The sequence below is a fragment of the Pristis pectinata genome, chromosome 1, assembly GCF_009764475.1.
Source record: "Pristis pectinata isolate sPriPec2 chromosome 1, sPriPec2.1.pri, whole genome shotgun sequence".
Lineage (NCBI taxonomy): Eukaryota > Metazoa > Chordata > Chondrichthyes > Rhinopristiformes > Pristidae > Pristis > Pristis pectinata.
Window position 1 is genome coordinate 120,621,459 of NC_067405.1, and position 22,444 is coordinate 120,643,902.

General features: G+C 38.0%; 1 protein-coding gene across 4 annotated transcripts in view; it reads left to right on the forward strand.

Moving 5' to 3' along the window:
- Positions 1-22,444, forward strand: part of LOC127573799 (ena/VASP-like protein) — a 172,307-nt gene that overhangs the window by 21,854 nt on the left and 128,009 nt on the right. For 2 of the 4 annotated variants that reach the window (XM_052022308.1, XM_052022338.1), the window contains exon 1: positions 19,651-19,847. The exons of the other annotated variants lie outside the window; for them this stretch is intronic. In XM_052022308.1, coding sequence (XP_051878268.1) covers positions 19,825-19,847 — 23 coding nt within the window. In that variant the 5' untranslated portion in view covers positions 19,651-19,824. Of the gene's footprint in view, positions 1-19,650; positions 19,848-22,444 lie in introns of those variants that run through there. 4 annotated transcript variants of the gene reach the window in all.

Consider the following 22,444-nt stretch of genomic DNA (forward strand, 5'->3'; position numbering starts at 1 on the left):
TTTACCCTTGCCTTCATTTCTCCTAGCAGCCTCTCCTCTCCATTGAAATAAAGTCAGTGTCCCTGTGCCAGGTCTAACCTAGCATGGGTAAACCAGACAGATTCCTCAGGTGAGTGCTGGAAAAATTCAGAAAGTTGGTACCCTTCCTCTGCACCCCTATGGGTGTCTGTTAGGAAGCTGTTAGATTTCTGTTACCACCCAGAACTGTTGAATTTCCTGACACATACAGGGTGGTGGGGGGAATGCCACTAATTTCAAGAAACAATAATATTTGTAGAAAGAGATTTCAATCAAGGAAAATCTTGGACAGACTTTTATTGTTGTATAAAGCAGTGGATGACCATATGAAAAGTCCAGAGAAACTGGTTGACAAGAAAGAATGGAGTTGTTTGGTAATGGTAGAATTTTTGGCAGGGACAGTAAGCAATATTTTAGTCTTCAAGATCATAACAGGAGGGAATGGTGGTTCATTCAAAACTAACTGGATAAAAAGAGAGGAGAAAGGTCAAAAGACCAAAAGCTATAGGGGTTCCAGAATGATGTGTGGCTCTTTGGTGCCAGATTTAAGTACATCACTTAAGCAGCTGCAGAATAATCTGTGGAGGGAATGTGAGCAGCTGGAGGTTGTAGTTCATAATCAAACGACACAAGTAGTTTAAGGTTTGTGGTCCTAAAGGCAGATTTTAGGCAGTTAAGGAAGAGATTAAGAAGTAGGAACTCAAAGGTTTCAATTATTTTTGATGGCACGCACTAGTCTGTTCAGAAATAATGGAATAATGCAGATGAATTTGTGCCTGGAGTGGTGAAGCAGGAGGGAGGGGTTTAGATTGCTGGGGCATTGGTACTAGTTCAGGGGATGGTGGGACCTGAACAGGGCCAGGATCAATCTCCTTCCAAGCAGATTTGCTTCTGCTTTTGCAGAGGATTTAAGCTAGCTTGGCAGGAAGGTGGGAGGCTGAGCATGAATTCAGAATGAGAAAAGCAAAGCTGGAAATGGAAGGATGAAAATAGAATTTGAAAGGCAGAGCAAATAAAGGCTGAAAAATATGCAAAGATAGACTTGGTTGTGCTTAATGGTAAATGTTAGGAGAATGATGAGTAGGGCAGATGAGGTGAAAACACAGGGAGACTTGGGAAGTGTGATGTTTTAGCTAACATTGAAACATGGTTAAAAGAGGGACAGAGCCAGGCTGTTTAACATACCTAGTTATAGGGTTTTCAGATGAGGTAGGGGGACAAAAAAAAGAGGATTGGCAACATTGGTTAAAGAAATAGTCACAGCTGTGAGAAAAACCGATATGTTAGAAGGATCATCAATTGAGGCTATTCAATAAACAGTGCTGTGAGTGTACAATAGACTTCCAACAGTCTGAGGGAGATAGAAATGTAAAATGGTAGCCAGGTTTCTGACAAGAGCGAAAATAGGGCAACAACGGTAAGGGATTTCAACAGGATGTAATCAGTGCAAATGATAGACAGTGCCCAGAATTCCTAAATCTGCCTTCAGGAGAACTGTAGAACGTAAAAAGTGAAACGAGGGGATATAATTCTGGATTTAGTTCCAGGGAAAGGAGCTGGGCAGTGGGAAGGTGTATGAGTGGGAGAGCACTTCTGTGATAAGAACCAAAATTCCATTAGATCTAGCATAGTTATGGAAAAGACCAAAAATAAAAGAGGAATAAAGATTCTAAATTGGGGTAAAAAGTTAATTTTGTAGATTGAGAAGCGAGTTAACAAAATTAGACTGGAAAATGAAGGTAAATCAGTCCCAAAACATTGAATGGACTTTAAAGAGGAGGTTCAAGAGGTTCAGAGTAAACATACTCCCACAAAAAAAAGTCTGGAATCTCTAGATTTAGAAACTAGTGAATGACAACTTGTTTAGAGGGTGAGTTGAAGCACAAAAGAGAAGCTAATTTCAGATATTGAGAGCTTAATACATCAGAAAGTCTAGAAGATTATAGAAAGTGGTTATGCTTGTACTGTATACAACAATAGTTAGACCACAGCTCGGGTCCTGCACGCATTCCAGCCACTGTATTAGGGAGGTATGTGAGAATGTTCCCAGTACTGGAAAACTTTAACTGAGGAAAGATTGAATTGCCTGGGATCGCTTTCTATAAACCAAAGAGAGCTGACGGGAATTGAAAAAGAAAATGCTGAAAACACTCAACAGGTCTGGCAGTACCTGTGGAAAGAAAAACAGTTAATGTATCAGGTTAGAACCTATACTGACTGATCTGCTGACTGTTTCCAGCACTTTTTTGTTTTTATTTCAGATTATTAGCCACAGAAGTTTTATTTTTTCAAAGCTGAGGGAAGATTTATTGAGGTGTATACAATTATGAGAAGCCTGGATAGAGTGAATATGTGGCTATTTCCATTATAAGTGGGGTCAAAAACCAGTAAAGTAATTGGTAGCAGAATTTGAGGGATATGAGCAAACTGCAGTTCTCTCAGAAGACAGTAGGGGTCTTGAAAGGGTAGTAGGGACAGAAACCATCTTGCATTTTAAAAGTGCCTTGGATGTGTTTTGGAAGAGCAGTAAGCTGTCTAGCAGTACAGATACAGTTATAATAATGAGGTGAGGAGGAGTGTCATAGGTAGACATGAGCCAGCTGATCCAATGTCTGTCCATGAAGTTGCCAGGGACAACTTGTAAAAGAAAGGACACATGGAGATAGATGAATTGTCAACATCATGTCAATGGAGATGCTGTGGCTATAACTGATTAGATGGCAGCAGAGAAATCAAGAAGGAATAAACTAGCAAGATTACAGACACTGAAAAGATTCTTTTTGACCTTGGATGGAGCAATTTCAGTGGCACAGAGAAATTGTAAACCTGTTTGGACAGATCCAATTAAGGAGTTGTAGAGTGAAAAACAAAGATTTAGCAGACTGCAATATATTCTTTGGAAAAGAGAGTGAGCTTCGAGATCAGGTGGTAATTTCTAAAGAAAGGGGATGGTGAATTTTTCTAAAAGGCATGTAATAAGGATAGGTTTGAAAGGGAGACAAATAGTTCTCAAGGAGAGTGAGGATCACTTGTAATTCTAGTGCATTTTGAAGTTTAATGATAGTGGGTCAAAGGGGAATGAGAGAAGTCTCATGAATATAATGAGTTTCGGATCACATAAGGAGAAGATTGCTAAAAGAAAAAATTATTGAAAAGAGATCATGATGTGACCCTTTTCTCAATGCCTCCCTCCCCTCATTCAACCTGGTCTCCCTTATCTTTCTGAAAGGTTGTGATTGCTAGAGTGAAGTACTGTGTGCAGTATTTTTCTAGTACTTTATCTTATATTACATATGCAATTGGCCTGCCGTACCTGCATGCCAGTCAAAATCTGGTATCTTTCTCATTTGGAAAATGGCTAACTGGTCTACTGTAACACAAGTTACCAAGTTTACTTTTGGGAGATGGACAGTATTATTATTAGTATTAGTATTTTTGGTATTGGTATTGGTTTATTATTGTCACTTGTACTGAGGTACAGTGAAAAACTTGTGTTACAAACCGATCGTACAGGTCAATTCATTACCCAGTGCAGTTACATTGAGTTAGTACAGAGTGCATTCATGTAGTACAGGTAAAAAAAACAATAACAGTAAAGAGTAAAGTGTCACAGCTACAGAGAAAGTGCAGTGCAATAGGTGCAAGGTCACAACAAGGTAGATCATGAGGTCATGGGTCATAGTCCATCTCACTGTATAAGGGAACCGTTCAATAGTCTTATCACTGTGGGGTAGAAGCTGTCCTTAAGTCTGGTGGTACGTGCCCCTAGGCACCTGTATCTTCTACCCGATGGAAGAGTAGAGGGAATGTCCCGGGTGGGTGGGGTCTTTGATTATGCTGGCTGCTTCACCAAGACAACGAGAGGTAAAGATAAGAGTCCAAGGAGGGGAGACTGGTGTCCGTAATGCGCTGGGCTGTGTCCACAACTGTCTGCAGCTTCTTGCGATCTTGGGCAGAGCAGTTGCCATACCAAGCCATGATACATCCTGATAGGATGCTTTCTGTGGTGCATCAGTAAAAGTTGGTGAGAGTCAAAGGGGACAAACCAAACTCCTTTAGCCTCCTGAGGAAGTAGAGACGCTGGTGAGCTTTCTTGGCCATGGCACCCACGTGGTTTGTCCAGGACAGGTTGTTGGTCATGTTCACTCCCAGGAACTTGAAGCTGTCAACCCTCTCGACCTCAGCACCATTGATGTAGACAGGTGTATGTACACCGCCCCCTTTCCTGAAGTCAATGACCAGCTCTTTAGTTTTTTTGACATTGAGGGAAAGGTTGTTGTCATGACACCATTCCACCAAGCTCTCTATCTCCTTCCTGTACTCAGATTCATCACTGTTTGAGATACAGCCTACAACAGTAGTATCATCTGCAAACTTGTAGATGGAGTTAGAGCAGAATCTGGCCACACAGTCATGAGTGTATAGGGAGTAGAGTGGAGGGCTGAGGACGCAGCCTTGAGGTGCACCAGTGTTGAGAATAATCATGCCGGAGGAATTGCTGCCTATCCTCATTGATTGCGGTCTGTTTGTTAGAAAGTCAAGGATCCAGTTACAGAGGGAGGTGTTGAGACCTAGGTCTCGGAGTTTGGTGACAAGCTTGCTTGGTATTATTGTATTGAAGGCAGAGCTGTAGTCAATAAACAATAATCTAACGTAAGTGTCCTTACTGTCCAGATGCTCCAGAGCTGAGTGAAGGGCCAGGGAGGTGGCATCCGCTGTCGACCTGTTTCGGCAATAGGCGAATTGCAATGGGTCCAGGTTGTCTGGTAGGCTGGAGTTGATGCGTGCCATGACCAACCTCTCAAACCACTTCATGATGGTGGATGTCAGAGCCACTGGTTGGTAGTCATTGAGGCATGTTACCTTGCTTTTCTTTGGTACCGGGATGATAGTGGTATTATATTATAGATTTGGTGTTACAATGCCAATTTCAAAATTTGTTGAATTTTTATGTTGTCCTCCAACTTTGATAAGGTAGCAAAATCAAGAGATAAATGGAAGTGTTCTTTTCACACGTATATAAGTTTGAAATAAATAAAATGTTTCAATGCATTTGGTTTGTGTACTCTGTTATCAAGACCAAAATAATTTTTTTTAACAAAGCAAGTGAGTGAGCTGGTCAGAAAATGTACCATCAAGTCAGTTTTCCAGTTACTGGTGGAACTGAACTTTGGGTAAAGACAAACAGCGTAGTTCTTCCATCGTATTTGAACTTTGGGAAATGATTTTCATCATAGATAATGTTAGGTTCACAGTCATTTTTAACATCAGTTACAAAGTTAACCCGAGAATGAAAACAAGTCAAATTTTTGTGCTCAATCATGGAGGAGGCCACCTCCAGCCAGGCTCTTCTTGTGGTACCCTGGCAGGTCTCCTGGTCTCCCTGATACACTTGTCCTGTTTCCTAACATGTATCTCACCAATAAGCCCTTTAGTATCCCTTTTTGTATCTATCTTCCTTCAACCTCTCCTTCCTCTCCTTGTTTCTGTTGTTTGGCTACTGTGGGGAGTGTGCCTTTAAGGGGTGACTCCCTTCTCTGATTGCTATGTAGCAAAGCAGTGGGTGCTTGTTGAATGTACTGTTGCGTAGACCAATGATGTACATCTTTACCACATGTCCTGCAGCATCCCCTTTATATATGCACCTCTGCTCAGTGTTGTCTTTGCAGGATGTAAGGAGAGACTCCCCTTCACCAAAACATCAGGACATTGACCAGGAGGAGCAGGAAGGAGGAATAGAGGGAAGATGATGATGAGTACAGTGCCTCATTAAATCTGACACCACTCTGCACCACCTCAAAGACTGGCAGCAGGAGAGATGAGTAAAGTACGATATACAGAAGTACATTATGTGGAAATATACCAGTCATTTGTGGTCTGCAGTCTGACACAAGACATGGAAAAACTGGTAGGGAAGCTTCCCAGAGAAAGGTCCATGCATCCACCTGTCTCAGAGAATTTGGATGAGTACTGTGATTGAGAATATTTTGTGACAAGGCTGATGCAGGTGCTCATTGAGCTGGTGAGCACATTGTCAGGCCTGACCTAATGCAGGAGATGACAAGGAGCATGAAGAAGTCCACCTTCTCACACAAAAGATTGTGCAGACCCAGAAAAACAATACTCTGTTCAGGAAGCAATATGCATATCTTTTCAAGAGGACAACAACAGTTATGTCAATTAGCACCTACTGGTTCAAATGACAGCTGCTGTGAAGGGACAGAGTCTCACAATGATCCAGGTAAGGGTCCAGTATATGCCACAGAAGGGAAACTTGAAGCTCTTCAGGAACAGTGACATGCCACAAGGGAACAGCTTGATGACCTCATCTAGCTGAAAGATGCCATTCATGAGCAGATTGCCGTTGTGATTGAACACAGAGATGTTACCCCTGAGCAGGATGCAGTTCTACAAGAGTATAAGGATGCTGCAGAGCAGCAGCTTGCTGTTCCCCATGAACATTGAAAAGCTGCAGATCGGCAGATTGCTCTCCTGCATGAGCAGAGGGAAATTATGTGTGACCAGGGAAATGATACAGTTACAGAGAAACTGCAGTGCAGGCAGACAATAAGGTGCAAGGCCATAAAGAGGTAGACCGTGAGGTCAAGAGTCCATCTTATTGTACTAGGGGACTGTTCAATAGCCTTATAACAGCAGGATAGAAGCCTGGTGGTACATGCTTTCAGACTTCTGTATCTCTGGAGGGGAGGCCAGTTTCTGTGCAGAGCTGTATCCACAACTCTCTGCAATTTCATGTGGTCTCGGGAAGAACAGTTGCCATACCAAGCTGTAATTCAAGTGATCCAATGATCTTCTATTTCCATCATAATCCCCCATTTCCTCCTGAAGAGGCTGTTTTAACTTTAGTGTGTTCCTTCCTTTGTATGTGATAAGATTTAGTCTTCCAAATGAAAATCAAGTTACACAAAAAGTTCCTGGCTCATTATTCCATGCGAACTAGACTCTAAATTCTAAATTAAGAATTGAGTTAAAATGCAAGGTTTGCCATTACAAGCTTGCCCAGACTCAAAATTATCACAGCTTAAATGTTTTGAGTTCACGTTAAACTGTACTTCAATTTGGTTTTTCAAGTCACAGGGCATTTAGCAGCAATGACTGCTAATTTCTATTATTTTAGCTTTCAAATAGCAACTTTATTTTAAATGAAGAACTGATTCACCAAAGCTATGTTTGGAGCTTTTGATTAACAGTTTTTATGATCATTCACATTCCCACAAATGTCTTGTTCTCCACTATGTAGTCATGCCACAAAGACTGAGTTATAATAGTCTATATTGTAGTTCAACAGTCAAATGAAAAAGGACACAGTCTCTGATTATTATTTTGCTTCAGAAGGCTTTTTAGAACATAGAACATTACAGCACAGTACAGGCCTTTCAGCCCACGATGTTGTGCTGACATTTTATCCTTCTCTAAGATCGATCTAACCCTTCCCTCTCACATAGCCCTCCATTTTTAAATTGAATTCTTTGAAATTACAGAGTAACTTCCAAAAAATAAAGTTGATGACCCAAAAGGAGGAAGTATGGTAATACAGCATTTTAATGTTCTGTTAGTTTGCTGCGTGATGGCCCTACCTAGATACAAACTCACAATAGTAGAACTCCATTAATCTGGCACTATGGGTGGTGTTGGACTGGCAAACATTCCTGATTATTGGATGCTATTCCAATTAATATTGCAACACATCTTTAATTCAATATTTTTTAGATGTTGCACCATAGTATAATAACTTTTCCAATGACTTTATTCTGTTTAAGGGGAGTGTGGGAAAAAGAGCCCTGATGAGTTTAAAGGGAGTGTGAGAGTCAGAAACCAGTGAGTTTAAATGGAACATGGGAATTGGGGCTCTCATGTCATAAAGAGAGTGCAGAATCTAGGGCCCTGGTGTGTTAAGGGGAGAGTGAGAATCGGCAACTGGTGAATCAAGTGCTGAACTGTCAGGATTTCCGATCAATCTGATAGTAGATAACCAGAGTTTTACAGTACTTGCTGTCTAATGTGACATATTCTTGATTTCTGTTGTTTGGTATAGGTGAGCTGCCTGGTAGATGATAGGTATCTCTCACAACTGCAGATTCTTCCAGAGGATTTCCTTCAAGGATTCCTGGTTGGCTCCATGACATATTACTCAAGGAAATTATCCAGAATGTTCCCAATGAATTCATTCTCTTAGCTATCTTTTCCAGCATGATTTACTCAAATTACATAAGGATCAAAGTCTCCCATAATTATTGCACTGCTTCCCAGTTATTTGTATATTCTTCCCATAGTGTGGCTACTCTTTGGAAGTCTATACAGGACTCTTACCAGTGTCTTTTTTTTCCCTTGCTGTTCTTAACCACCCAAATATACTTAACATTTTCTGAGCCAAGGTCATTTCCCACAGCAGTCCTTATACCATACTTTATTAACTCCACCATCTTTTTTTTCCTACCTTTACTTCCTAAAAGTCAAATATCCCTGAACGTCTTGCAATCATGTCTCCATAATGGCTAATAGAACATATCAGCTCACCTCTGTTAGTCTACTTAGAGGCTTCATGCATTAGGATACAGAACCTTTAGACCTGCCTTTTTGCCATTCTAATCATCTTGCCTTTCTTTTTAATGTTGTGGCCCAATTTGCTTCTTACCCTTGAATTCCCTACATTCTGCTATTGCATTCTGCGTTCCTTCTTTTGTTTCTGTTCTTGTTTCTCTCGCCCTAATCATCCTGCTTAGGTTCTCATCCCTCTGCCATTCTAGTTTAAACCCTTCCCAGTAGCACCAGCAGACACCTCCACCAGAACATCAGAACTTGTCCTACCTGGGTGTTAGCTGCCCTGCTTATACCCCCTTCCCCAGAATCAGCTCTAATGTCCCAGGAAGCTAAATCTCTCCCTCTTTTGCCATGCATTCACCTGGTCTATTTTTCTGTCCCTCTACTCACCAGCATGTGAACTGGAAGTAATCCTGAGGTATACTTTGAGGTTTTGCTTGGGCCAGGTCCAAGGCAACCTTCTCTTCTCCCTTTCACAATCCATGATGGATCTTAGTCCCAGATAGCAAATTTCACTTTCTGTGAAAGTGGGTGTACATTGGTGGTTCAGAAGTATCCAGAGTCCAAGATTACTGTAGATTGCAGCTGCATGCCCATTGCCAAACCAGTCTGCACAACAACTATATATTGCACCTAATTGATGTACTACCATTTCTGGGCAGCTCTTTTTTTCTATTTATTATGAATGATATTCCCTAAGACGGTGTAATGAGGAAGCTTCAGTAACATGGTAACAGAAAGGTCCCTTGATATGCGGTTGGTGCCATCAACAGAGTCATCTTAAGACCAGTCAGAGAGGTGTTGGTTAATGCATTGTTCTCTGAAACGTGTACAGAACAGATATAAAACTCCACAACCTTGCATGTTCATAATCTCTGCAATTGCATGTAATAAATACATCCATATGGTCATCAACATTGCTCTTAGCAGATTAATTTGATGGAAGTAATTTTCCTGAAGTGTCAGCAGACATGAGAAAATCTATATTAGAATGGCATAAATCTACAACACAGTAAGAGACCACTTGTATCATTGTGTCTGTGTTATCCAAACCTTTGAGGTTATATCATTTCAAGTGCACATCTAGGTACCTTATAAGTACAATGTTCAAGCAGTTATCTGATCTAGTTATATTTTCTTGCAAGCTGTGAACTGGTTTTGAATTTGCTGGCACTCTTCCATGTCCTTTCATCATCTGTGATAAACTTGATCATATAAAACCAGACTTTTTAAGTACAGTACATATGTTTCCTGTTAATGAGATCACCACAGATAAATACACTTGCATTTCATTTTAATGCATATCTGCATACTGAGATTTGTGTTTTGGTGGTTGAGTCATCCTACTTCATTTGGTAATTGGACATGGTAATCTCAAGATTGTATTAAAAAAATCCGTTCTTTTTCTTAGAAATTGTGATTTCTAAGTTTACCATGTTTTTTTAATGTAGGGAAAGATTATTTAAATCAGAAGTGTTTGGCTTATATATTGACATATAATGCCCAAGGTAATTATTTGCTCATCTTGTTTATTGAACGTCTACTAAATCCACTACCAGGCAACATAATGGTTAAGTAGTAAGTATTTCTTTGTGTTCTAATGTCATTGATCAAGACTTGCCCAACAAAGTAAACTTTCACTCTATTCACACTCTATTCATGATGACCAAATGAATCAAATAGCTGGATGGATTAATACCTAAGACCTTAGTAAGCAATAGCTTTTTAGTACTTTTTGTGATTCTGGCTAATTTCAAAATTAGTTCTATTTTTGTGTTACTTTGATACTACTTATTTGAATATGGAAATGAAGAAATGAGCAAAAGTGTATGTTTACTGACTATTGGTCTACTATTCCTCAGTCTCTGTATATAGATAAAACTTCCTCAGCTCAATTTAACAAGATATCTTCTTCTATCTAGAGTGCTGGGGAGGAGGAATGGGAAGAATGGGGATGGTTAACATTTTTGTCTCTACAGTTCTACAGTCAACATAGTGTGTTATTTCACTTCTGCAAAAATGCAAATCCACAGTGAAATTTTGCATTCTGTGAATGCTGTGGAAGATCATACGGCAGGTGAAGGTGAAGATCCATTTGCATTTAAGCATGAGCCCTGTGTCATTGCCTGCTTTTAAACAGGGTAGCATATGGCAAGTTTAACTCTAATTCTCATGTGAATGATGAAATCTAGACTATGATCATTTATTTAATATTGCTTTATTGCTGTCAGTTTCAGCCCTGTTGGATTGGCAAGGATTAGGTAGGATTAGTAGGAAGGCATGGATTGATTTAGAGTATCAAACTATTGGGAACAAGATCTTTTGCTTGCAATTCTTGGCATTTCAAATGTTTATCACCAGTAATTTATAGAGCATGTCACATATAAGGTAGATGATTAGAGCGACTGAGGACCAAGATTTAAGTTAGTTAATGTTAATAACGAAACTTAATTGATTTCATAAGCTTAATGAAGTAAATGATTTGATTAACACAAAGCTAATTATTTAATTATATAAAATCATGGGAGGACAGGAGATGAGTTTTTGCAGCAATATATGGCAGCTTGTAGATGTTTTTTGTACAAGGTGAATATATTTGCATAAATATATTCAGCTAGAAGAACTTCAGCTCCATACTGAGGAGCTGGAATCTAAAGCTACAACATATTTGGACCTTTTACTGCAAGAGGCAGATAGACCCCTTTAATTAAATACTTAAATACTTTAGAATTGACATGTGATCAGGACAAGAGGGTGTGCCTGTGTGTGAGGCAGGTACAGGGATCATGAGATTGACAAGGTTCTTGTAATCCTTGTGGACAAGTGTGGGGACTGCAGGAGGATGGGAGGATTAGAAAACTAACTGTGGCACTGTGATATGGGAAGCTGTTCAAATGGGGTGAGTAAAAAAGATGGCTACAGTAGGGCACAGTATAGTTAGAGGATGGGCATGTATTCTTTGCAATCAGAAACATGAGACCCAAAAGCTAGTTTTCCTACCCAGTGTCCATGGCAGGGACATCTCCTCCCTAATACATACTAGTCTAATCAGACATTTTTTCAAACATTTCTTAGAATTTTTTTAAAAAGTAAAGTATTTTTTGAAATGTTAAGAATAGTAACTTCATACAGCTTTGTTACTATAGTAGTAAATGAATTTATCACAAGAATTGATCACATACACTGAAGAAAATAACTGATTAAATTTATGGTTCTATTGTGTATTGTACTCTTTAATAAATTCCCATACAAATAATATGTTCATAAAACTATGCCTCAGTGCATTTCATAGCAGTGAAATCTAATTTATTTTAATAGAAAATTCATGCATCATCGGATGAGGGAGAAACATTGGGCCAGAACCTATTGCTAGCCGTATACTGTCCACTCTGGTCACTGACCTACTTGGCAATACAAATTTATATTGTGTAGAACTACCACTGTAAATTTGCTGATAAATTATGCCCTATATAAAGGGACCTTGTGCAATGACAGGGCTTTGTGTAATGTAATGCCTTCATGTATAGATGAGGGGGGGATAGGATAAGCCCTACTTATGAAACAGGGGAAAAAAATCCATGTCAGCCAGTAAGCACTTAAGAGGGTGTAAATTGGCTGTTGTTGTGAATTTTACTGCATGCATTCAAAAACATTGAAAAAAAATCAGTGAAATAATTTAATTAAATTAGTGAAGATTTTGGAAAGCTTAAAACTAGTAAAATCAAATAAACTAAAATAAGTTAAAAAATGAAAATGACCTAATACTTATTTGGGTGTCTGGCAACTGTTCCTCTCCACTGAACTGAATAGACTCATTGTTCCAATGCCACTGCAATTTTGGTGTAAATTTAGCAACGTAAGTGCTGGGTGATAGAGAAGAGTACACACTCTACCACTGGACTCCATGAGATGTCCAGTGTTAGAACACAGGGAATCAAGAGTGAAGAGTGGCCAACAAATTTGGAACTTCTGTGGAACTCTGGCACTTCTGAGGAAGATCCATCCTAGTATTGTAGTGTTTTCTGCTCAAGTTGCATGCACTTTGGATAGATCACACATTTCTGCTCTTTTAGCAGATTGATTCTAATTCAATATAAATGAAATATGCATGTATAGTCGGGTTTTTTCTTTTATCAATGTTGTATAACCAGTCTTCTGATTTAAAAGGATCAGGGTACTTTAAACAATTACGCAGTAAGTGCCTTAATTTATCAGAATGCAGAAATTTTTTAATTTCCAATAATTAATAAGATAAGATATCGTTATTAGTCACATGTACATCGAAACACACAGTGAAATGCATCTTTTGCATAGAGTGTTCTAGGGGCAGCCCGCAAGTGTCGTCACTCTTCTGGTGCCAACATAGCATGCCCACAACTTCCCAATCTGTATGTCTTTGGAATGTGGGAGGAAACTGTAGCACCTGGAGGAAACCCACGCAGACACAGGGAGAACATACAAACTCCTTACAGAGAGCGGTGGGAATTGAACCCTGATTGCTGGTGCTTTGATAGCGTTATGCTAACTGCTACATTAGGAAGTTGTGGGCATTCTATGTTGGCGCCGGAAGCGTGGCGACACTTGTGGGCTGCCCCCAGAATGCTCCACACAAAAGATGCATTTCACTGTGTATTTTGATGTACATGTGACAAATAAAAATTTCTTATCTTACTAATTATTGGAAATTAAAATGTTTCCGCATGCTGATAAATTAAGGCACTTAATAAGACAGCCAATCAGCAAAGCTATCATAATTGCAGTTGATTAATTCTACAAATTAGATATTTGAATCTCAAAAGTGAACCACATGAATGTGCCCTTTAGAAAGTGATATTCTAATAAGTAAGATGATGCATTTCACAGGACTGGAGATGATTATCACATTGGACGAAGCCATGTCTTGATAACTTTGTGTAGAGATCCATTCACTAGAATAAACTTGGCAGTGGGTAGGGGAGAGAGGAGAAGGAAGGTTACATCACCGGTAATTGAACACGATACCCGGAAATAACAGAAGGTGATATGAAGTCAGAAAGCAGCTTAATGTACTTCAGAGAAAGTAATTTATTATAAAGGGATACAAAAGATGAGACAATTAAATGAAACAAGTTACTTTAGCCTTGAATTGATAATTTCACGTTAATGAAATCTTAAGCAAGATTTCATGGTCCTTTGATCTTTCACATTCCTTTTGAAAAGGGGGAATTGGTGACGAGTTTGCACTCACTTTTTCTTTATATACATACTCACTTTCATAATAGTAATTGTTATTTAAAGTGACAACCTTTATCCTTAAGTGATGGTTTATTCAATATTAACCTTCAGTCAAACTGCTTTAGCTCCTGAAATTGACCCTTTTCAACAATATATGTTTTGCTTGCATTTGGATTGACTGCCTTAGATATATTCAACACTGACAGTGACATTTGTACAGGTCATGTTCTGTCGCTCAACACATGATAATCACGAATACAAAATAGTAATTGTTGACTAAATTATATATGTAGTATTGCAGTGGTTCAGTAATACAGGTTTACCCCTTATATTCAGCAGCACCTACATTATATTATTCACAAGTGTATGACTAGTTGCCCTATTTTTATTGTTAGGTTAGAAATACTATAAAGGTAAATATGGATTTCAAATATTTCAGTATGTGGTGTGTGTGTTATAAAGGTAAAGAGAACTGGTAATATCACACATTTATTTAGTGTCTCTTAAATTAAAATAGTAAAATGTTTCATAAGTGAAGAATAGGAAAGGATGTACAAAACACTTAGACGGCAGAATATTTTGGCATGTTGTCAAAATAATCTTGTATTTAAGTCATAGCATGTTACTATGATTTAATATTTCTATATGGTATTCTGTGATTGCTGGCCCCAATAATATCGAATATTAATCACTCCAAATATTCATAATACTAATCATTACATTCTGATCACTTTGCTCAAATACGTCTATTACACTGATGCTATAATGGGTGGTTGAGACAAAACTAATCTTTCCTTTTTTAATCTGCTCACTCTATCTGCAGCCTTTGACACAACTGGCTGCACTGTCTTCCTTCAACACCACTCCCCCATCAGCCATCTGGATAGGACTGCACCTGCCCTGTTCCATTCTGAGCTATCCAGTCATGGGCAGAGAGTCACTAGTAATGGTGTTTCTTCCATCTAGTGTCCTCTAACAATCTATCTTGGCAACCTTTTGTTCATTATTGACTTTGCTGTCTCTCACCAACATCATCCAAAAACACAATATCGGTTTCCACATGTGACATGATGGCACTCAGCTTTACATCCCCTGTGTTTAAGTTGTCAACACTAGATGAGTGGAAATTTCCTCCAGCAAAACTTTCGAAGCCTGAAACTAACTCCATTCCCAAGCTATTGATTCCTCTCCCCTCTATAGAAACTGTCTGAAATAAAACAAGACTAATATGCAGACTTAATGCTATACTTGACCATACATTGGGCTTCACTTCTCATATCCATGACCACCAAGAATGACTATTTACATCTTCAAAATGTTATCTGATACTCCCCTTGCTTCAGCTGATCTGCTGCTGAAACTATCTTCCAAATCTGTAAACTTAATTATATCAACACATTCATGGGCTGGACTTCCTCATTCAATGCATGAGTTAACTATGTATAAGTTAAAGTCATTCAAAACTCTGCTACTCATGTCCCATTCACCCATCATTTCTATATCTGATGACCTACACCATTTGCTGGTTAAGTAGTGCCCCAGTTTTAAAATATTTATCAGTTTTTGAGACCCTTGATGGCCTTTCCCCTCCCAATGACTCAGATTTTATGGTGAAATGCAAGCAATTTTATGAGAAACTGCCATGGCTTCTGAATGTCAATGCCACCTAGCCATGTATGCAGAAGTAGTGGCAGTTTCTTGAAAAACAGCTGACATAGCAGTTCACCAGCATTTTCATGTTTACCCTCTGACTAGTCTTGAGGATGACTAAAAGATCCAAAGTAAGGTTTGGTTAACTTCAAATTTTTTGAATAGTTTCAGTTTGTTCAAATTTTTTTAACTATTTTAAGTTATTGGTTTGGGACTTATAATGTTTTGGAACAACCTGCAAGAAATATTAATAGTTTCAGTATTTTTAATATTTTTAAAAGATCTTTTAATGTTTCTGAATGCCAAAAATATACAATATACTATAATGCTTTAACAGCAGGCTAAGCCAAAGACTTTTTTCCCCAGTACTTTGCAGGGGTGGAACTTATTGTACCCTCCCCACTTCCCACCCACCTAGCAGGATTTACAAATGGAGGATGAACTGTCTTTGTGCAATAAGTTGGTTCAGGTTCATTGCTGACTCAGGTGGCTCATTACAGTCCACAAAATCAATGCCATTATTTGTAATCTCCTCTAGCTCTGTCTGAGATATCTGCACTCCAGTTTTGGCCTCCTAAACTCTATAACCTATTGTAACTTTCTTTGAGATGTTTTATATTATGTTCCTGTGAAGCAGGTTGGGACATGTGCTAAGTTAAAGATGCTATATATATGTTTTCCAACACACTTGGAGAAATAGCACACACTGCATAATGACAGAATGTTGCATCAGGTCTATTAACATTTCTTATGCAGTTATGAAATACATACAGCATGCCTCAACTATATATAGCATAACCTTTTCCATAACTGAATAAAAGATGGTTTTGTAATGTGTATACCAATTCCTAAAATCTTAACCTGAATATTGCATCAACCACAGAATTTAGATGAAGAGAATCAATGATTAGAGGGCTAAGTATAGAGTGGGTGTGTTTCCCAAGCATCTGACTCAGTGTATAGTCATGGTGCTTAAGTGTAGTCAACAGTGACTTCTAATATATATAACAAAGTTTCAGAATAGAAATACAGGAGTTATGGCAGTCTGAAATAGTGAGGTATGAAGAATGTTCTTTTTCTATGGCATTAATTTTGAATTTATTTTCAGGCAAAAATCAGAGAAAATGCAAGAGTTCAGAGATCTCATTCGTTTGATCCCCATTTGCTATAGATATTAGCCTTTTAAAGCTAGTCACTGAAAGTGCAGTTGATACCCTGGACCTGACAATACTAGTGACAAAAATCACAGCATTTGGATCAGGAGGAATCTCCCTTTCAGAATCTGGAAATTTCCCTTTCAGAATCTGGAAATCCTTATATTTTAGGACAATGGCCTAAAAATTGTGTGGATGCTATTGATGGTCAGCATGGACATGGCAGGCAGAACAGCTTGTTTCTGTGCTGTATGACTCTATGACTCCTTAATGCTATATAACTGTTGCACAGCACATCAATGATTATTTCAGTTTTAGCCAACAAAGCAAATGTCAGTCGTGGGCCTCATGCAAGTAAACTAGTAGTAAATGAAAATGTGCTGAAAAGGGACTGAGACCAGGGTATAGGGAGAGTTGGGTGTTGGAGGTCTACGTCCTTTGGAGGGGGTTGGGTGTGTGGTGGTTGGGCACAGTAGGCCATTGTGGTATTGGAGGATCAGGACTCTGGAGGATAGGAACATCAACGGATAAAGGAGGTGGGAGTTAGGGTGATCAAGACAGTGAGGAATCAGGGTCATTGGGACCTTGGCACTGGAAGATCAGAGCTGGGGGCAGTCAGGAGCTGAGGTCAGTGGGTGGGATTGATGGTCTCTCTTGTGGTGGGGTTGGAGGCGTGTAATTTGGGGGAGGGGATATAAAGCACCTTGCTGGGAAGTGCCTATTTGAATTTCAAGTGATGCAGACTGACCTGGAAATGGTTGCTATGAAATTTCAACCATCCAACATGCAATGTTAATTGCATAATTTTTTTTAAAATGTATTCGCTTTTTGGGATCTAAGCAGTGCTTTCAAGGCCAACATTTATTGTCCATCCATTATTGAGTTTCAGAAGATGATGAACTGTTGAAGGTACTCCCACAGTGCCGTTGGGGAGCGAGTTACAGGATTTAGATCCAGCAAAATGAAGGACAACATTGCATTTCCAAGTCACAATGGTGTGTGACTTGGTGGTGATGCTACCACAATTCTGAAGTCTTTGTTCTTCTTGATAATAGAGTGCATGAAAGGTGCCATTGTATTAACTTAGATGAGTAACTGCATGTATTTTGTAGATGGTACACACTGCAGGTACTGTGCACCAGTGGTGGAGAGGATGCATGTTTAGGGTGGTGGATGGTATCAAGCCTTTTAAGAATTGTTGGAGCTACGCTGATCCAGGCAGATGGAGACCATTCCGTCACACACCTGACTTGTGTCTCAGAGATGGTGGAAAGCGTGTGTGGTATCAGAAGGTGATACATTCATCATCTAGCTTCTGACTTGTTCTTGTAGCCACAGTATTTATGTGATCCAGTTGAGTTTCTGGTGAATGGTGACCCAGAATGCCAATGGTGGGCAGCTTGGCAATGGTAATGCCATTAAACATAAAGGGTATGTGGTTAGATTCTCACTTGCTGGAGATGGTCATTGCCTGCCCCTTCAGCAACAAAAGTGCCACATCATATCCATTCCTGAATGTTGTCAAGATCTTACTGCGAGAAGACATGGATTGGTTCACTTGGTATGGGGTTATGAATGGAATTGATCATGAACAACATCCCCCTTCTGATCTTATGAAAGAAGGAAGCTCATTGATGGAATAGTTGAAGGTGTTTGGATTTAGGATATTGCCCTAAGGAACTCTTTAGTGACATCCTGGGTCAAGGATGATTAACATCCAACAACCACAGCCACCTTCCTTTATGCAAGATATGACTCTAACCACTAGAATGTTTTCCCCTTGATGCTCATAAACTTCAGTTTTACCAGGAGTCCTTGCTGCCACATTTAGTCAAATGCTGCTTTCATGGCAAGGGCAATCACTCTCACCAAACTGCAGAATTTTGCTGTTTGGGTCATATTTGGGCCAGGCCTGTGGTGAGGCCTGAGTGGTCCTGGTGGAAGCTAAACTGGATATTATTAGTGAGTAAGTGCTGTTTGATAGCACTCTCAATGGCACCTTCCATCACTTTGCTATATTGTGAGTAGACTAATTAGCCAAATTTTATTTATACTGCTTTTAGTGAACAGAACATAAATGGGCAATTTTCCATAGGATGAGGTGGATACCAGTGTTAAAAATACAGCATCGCTAGTTCTCGAGTCCAGGTCTTCAGTACCTTAGCTGTGATTTTGTCTGGTCCCATAGGCTTTGCTGTATCTTGATATCATGTGGAATAAAACAAATTGACTGATGGTGTGGATCTCAAGAGGAAGCTGAGGTGGATCATCTAATCAGCACTTCTGGCTGTGAATGCTTCTGCTTTGTCTTCAGCACTCAAATGTTGGGTTCTGCCACTGTGAGAGTGGAGATGTTTTTGGAGCTTCCCACTCCTGTTAGCCGTTTAATTTTTCACCACCATTCATGACTGGATGTGTTTTTTTGCTGCAAACCCTTGTTCTGACCTATTCGTTGTGAGATTGCTTTGCACTGCCTTCTGCTGAAGTAAACAGCATGATATGATTATATTTCTAGGCCAATGTTTTTTAACAGTTTAAGTAGTAGGTATTTAATAAAATATGTTTTTTTTCTTAGAAATTAACCTGGTGTGTACATTCATGAACAGTGAATTACCCTAGAATTACAAATCTGTTATATTTAGTAATGTTAATAAAATACCAGCATTGAATTGTTCATGGATATGCAAACAAACAAGCATAGAAATTATAGTAGAAAAGGACAACATATGCCCTTGTCTTCTAGTAGAGCTACACAAGGAATCTATTTTTCACCTTTCTCCTCGAGCTGAAAGAAATCATTTTACTACCTTTATGCATAAGAATTCATCTTCTGCATTATGGTGTGAAATGATTGAAGTAAATGCTTTAATTTATTGTTTATCCTGCCAAGCTACCATTTTAAATTTGTGCATAATAAAATGGATATTAAATATGGAGGAACACATTAAAGATTGTTTCATTGAATGAACAGCTGTCACATTAATGAAACTTGCTAGAATGGTCACATGGTTAAGAGCTTTACTCCTTGCATGCTGGTCATAATATGCAGCACTCTGGCATGAAGGCTGCAGGCATGCACTTGTGTCTCTTTCTGTAGAAAATAATATTGACAATCTATATGCTTGTACACACTTATGGCTCAATTACTTCTAAATCTTGCAGTTATGTATTGATGTTGATTGTTTTATTTGTGGTATGCTATAGGATTTATCCTTTATATTAGGCCATGTATCCAACTGAAGATTTCAGGTAGGAATCATGCTGTCTCAATGCTTTTTTATTACTGAACTGCCGAAGGCTACCGCTGTAATATTTATAGAAAGCAAGCAGAATGTCAGATCTTTTTCATTTATATTTAAACTTGGTGAGTAGAATTAAAACCTCATGTTCTATAATGAATCAAAATTGATTCCACATTGAACATTTGATTAATTTGCTCAAGTAGGCTTAAGAATTGTACATTCAAGAAAAATTATCCTTTCTTTGTCTTTCAGTCTGTTTTTCGTTAAACTTTCCCATGTGGAGCTACACTGGAAAATTGAATATTTGATTAATTAGAAAGAATTCAGGAAAAAAAGGTTAATCTACTACAGTGATAAATGCATTCTTGCCTCAACACTGCAATAGATTTTATGTTGGAATTCAATCTCGTTAATAATGAGTTCAAATATCTATAGTCCTCAGTTTAAGAAAACAGGGTAGCATGTTATGAAGTTAATAGCACTGACAGCAGATATGCTAATAATACACTGTAAATTGCCACGACAACTCACTGTAAGGCAAATACAAATAACCTTGTGTCCAGCTGAAGTTGTACACCAGGTCTTAATATTATGAGCTGTAACAATTCATGAAGAAGTCATTATTCTCTTTTGCACAAATAGCTTTTACCAATTATAAAATCTTCCATTTAGTTAATTAAATACAATGCTATATCTGTGCCATTGTTTTATAGAAAACATCCATGACCTTGTAACATAATGCTTTGTATTTTTATATGAATGAATATTTATATGACTGTATTTATACCAATTGGTATATACCAGTATCTGAGAGAATAATTAATGAATATTCAGGTGGCTGGTGTATAAATTATTCTGTATTAAATCTTCATTTGGAACTTTCAAAACAGATCACGTTTTATCAGTGTTATAAGGAACTCAGCACATTTTGAATAAAATCAGTCTCCTGTGAATAAATTCTGTTTGAACTAAGACAGGTCTATATATAAAAATTCTCAAAAGTTAAATTATTCTACCTTTTGAGCACTGTTTTCTTTAAAATTTAGATAAGCCCTGATAATTTATAAGCTAGAAGATGATGTCAATCAAAACAGCCATTTGAAGATATAATTCCTATTGATACAGTTTATTCAGTTGTGAAAAGAAATTTCTCATCAAAATGTCTTGTAGTTTTGCCTCTAAATTCAAAAAATATTCTATAACAACAGCTTGCTGAATGTTATATTCTTCACTGCAGTTTAAGGTTTAATATGAAATCTTAACATAACAGCTTTAATATTAAATAAAAATAATAGTCTTGCTCATGCGCAAAAAATAATACATATTACATGGGCAACATATGGATACTGGTTTCTAAGGTTTTGAAACTGTAACATTTTCCAATCTTAAAATATCACAAATTATTTTAGCTAAATTTTAGTGTCTGCATGCAGTGCTTGTTGATAGGCACAAAAGTATATCTTTTTAGTGAGTTAGTGGGATATTAGCTACTATCTCAGGGTAGGAGTTAGTGCACTAAGTTGTAATAGATCAGAGAAATTGCAAGTTTCAAAATAATGTAGTATGTAGGTGCACTGATTTTGATTTCAAACCTTAAAAAAACTAGTAAACAAAAGTTCGGCTTTTGAATAAAGATACTCATTTGTGCATCATTTTGAAAGATATTAGCTATTAAGATATTAACACATTAAAATAAAATCAAGTTCATATGTTGAATGGTTTATAGTTGTTGCAATTAATCAAACAACCATACAGATAGAATATAGTATTTTGGGAATTACAGACATGTTGTGAAATTATATTTTCATTTCGTAATTATTCTAAATCTTGGGTGATTAGAACTGCGGTTAATATTTTTCCTTCTTTAGTCTTATTTCAATTTTATCAATGCATCCAATGTTAACTATAAACTGAAAACAAATGGGAAATATTATGGTTCTGCACATACCAATTAATATTTGTAAGTCTGTCAACTGGGAAACAGTGATGATCAGCAATTACTGAAATATTACTGTATGACAGTGTTAATTCATGTTTAATTTTTATATTGACGCTAATTCCAATAATATGTCATAGATACCTTTTGGAGCCCTGCAGTACAACTTGAGACATATATGAACAGTAATGAAGTACTTTTAAAGTAACAATAACAATCATGTATTTTTAAAAGAACCATACTGCCAGTTGTTTTCCGTCACCCTAACTAACATGCCAAATCTCCAAGCAAAACCACCAATTTTCGTTCCTTTTGTGATTATTCAGCACTTACAATTCTAATATTTTTTAATTAAATGTCTCCTCTGAATCAAGTGGAAATGAAAATTAAAATTTGACATGATGATTCAGAAATTCTAGAGGTTATAATGCTGTGATTATTAACCAGAATATTGCCATTGAATCACATTTATCAAATCTGATCAAATATAGTGTGGATTGAAACCTAATGTAGCACAATCTTCACACCCTGCTTCTGACAGAGGAGGTTCTCATTGGTGCCCTGGTCATTAGCTATAACTCAGCAAGCATAATTTAAACAGATGTATAATTTGATTGCATGTTTCCTGCATTACATTTATGTCTACCTTAACAAAAAATATACCATTG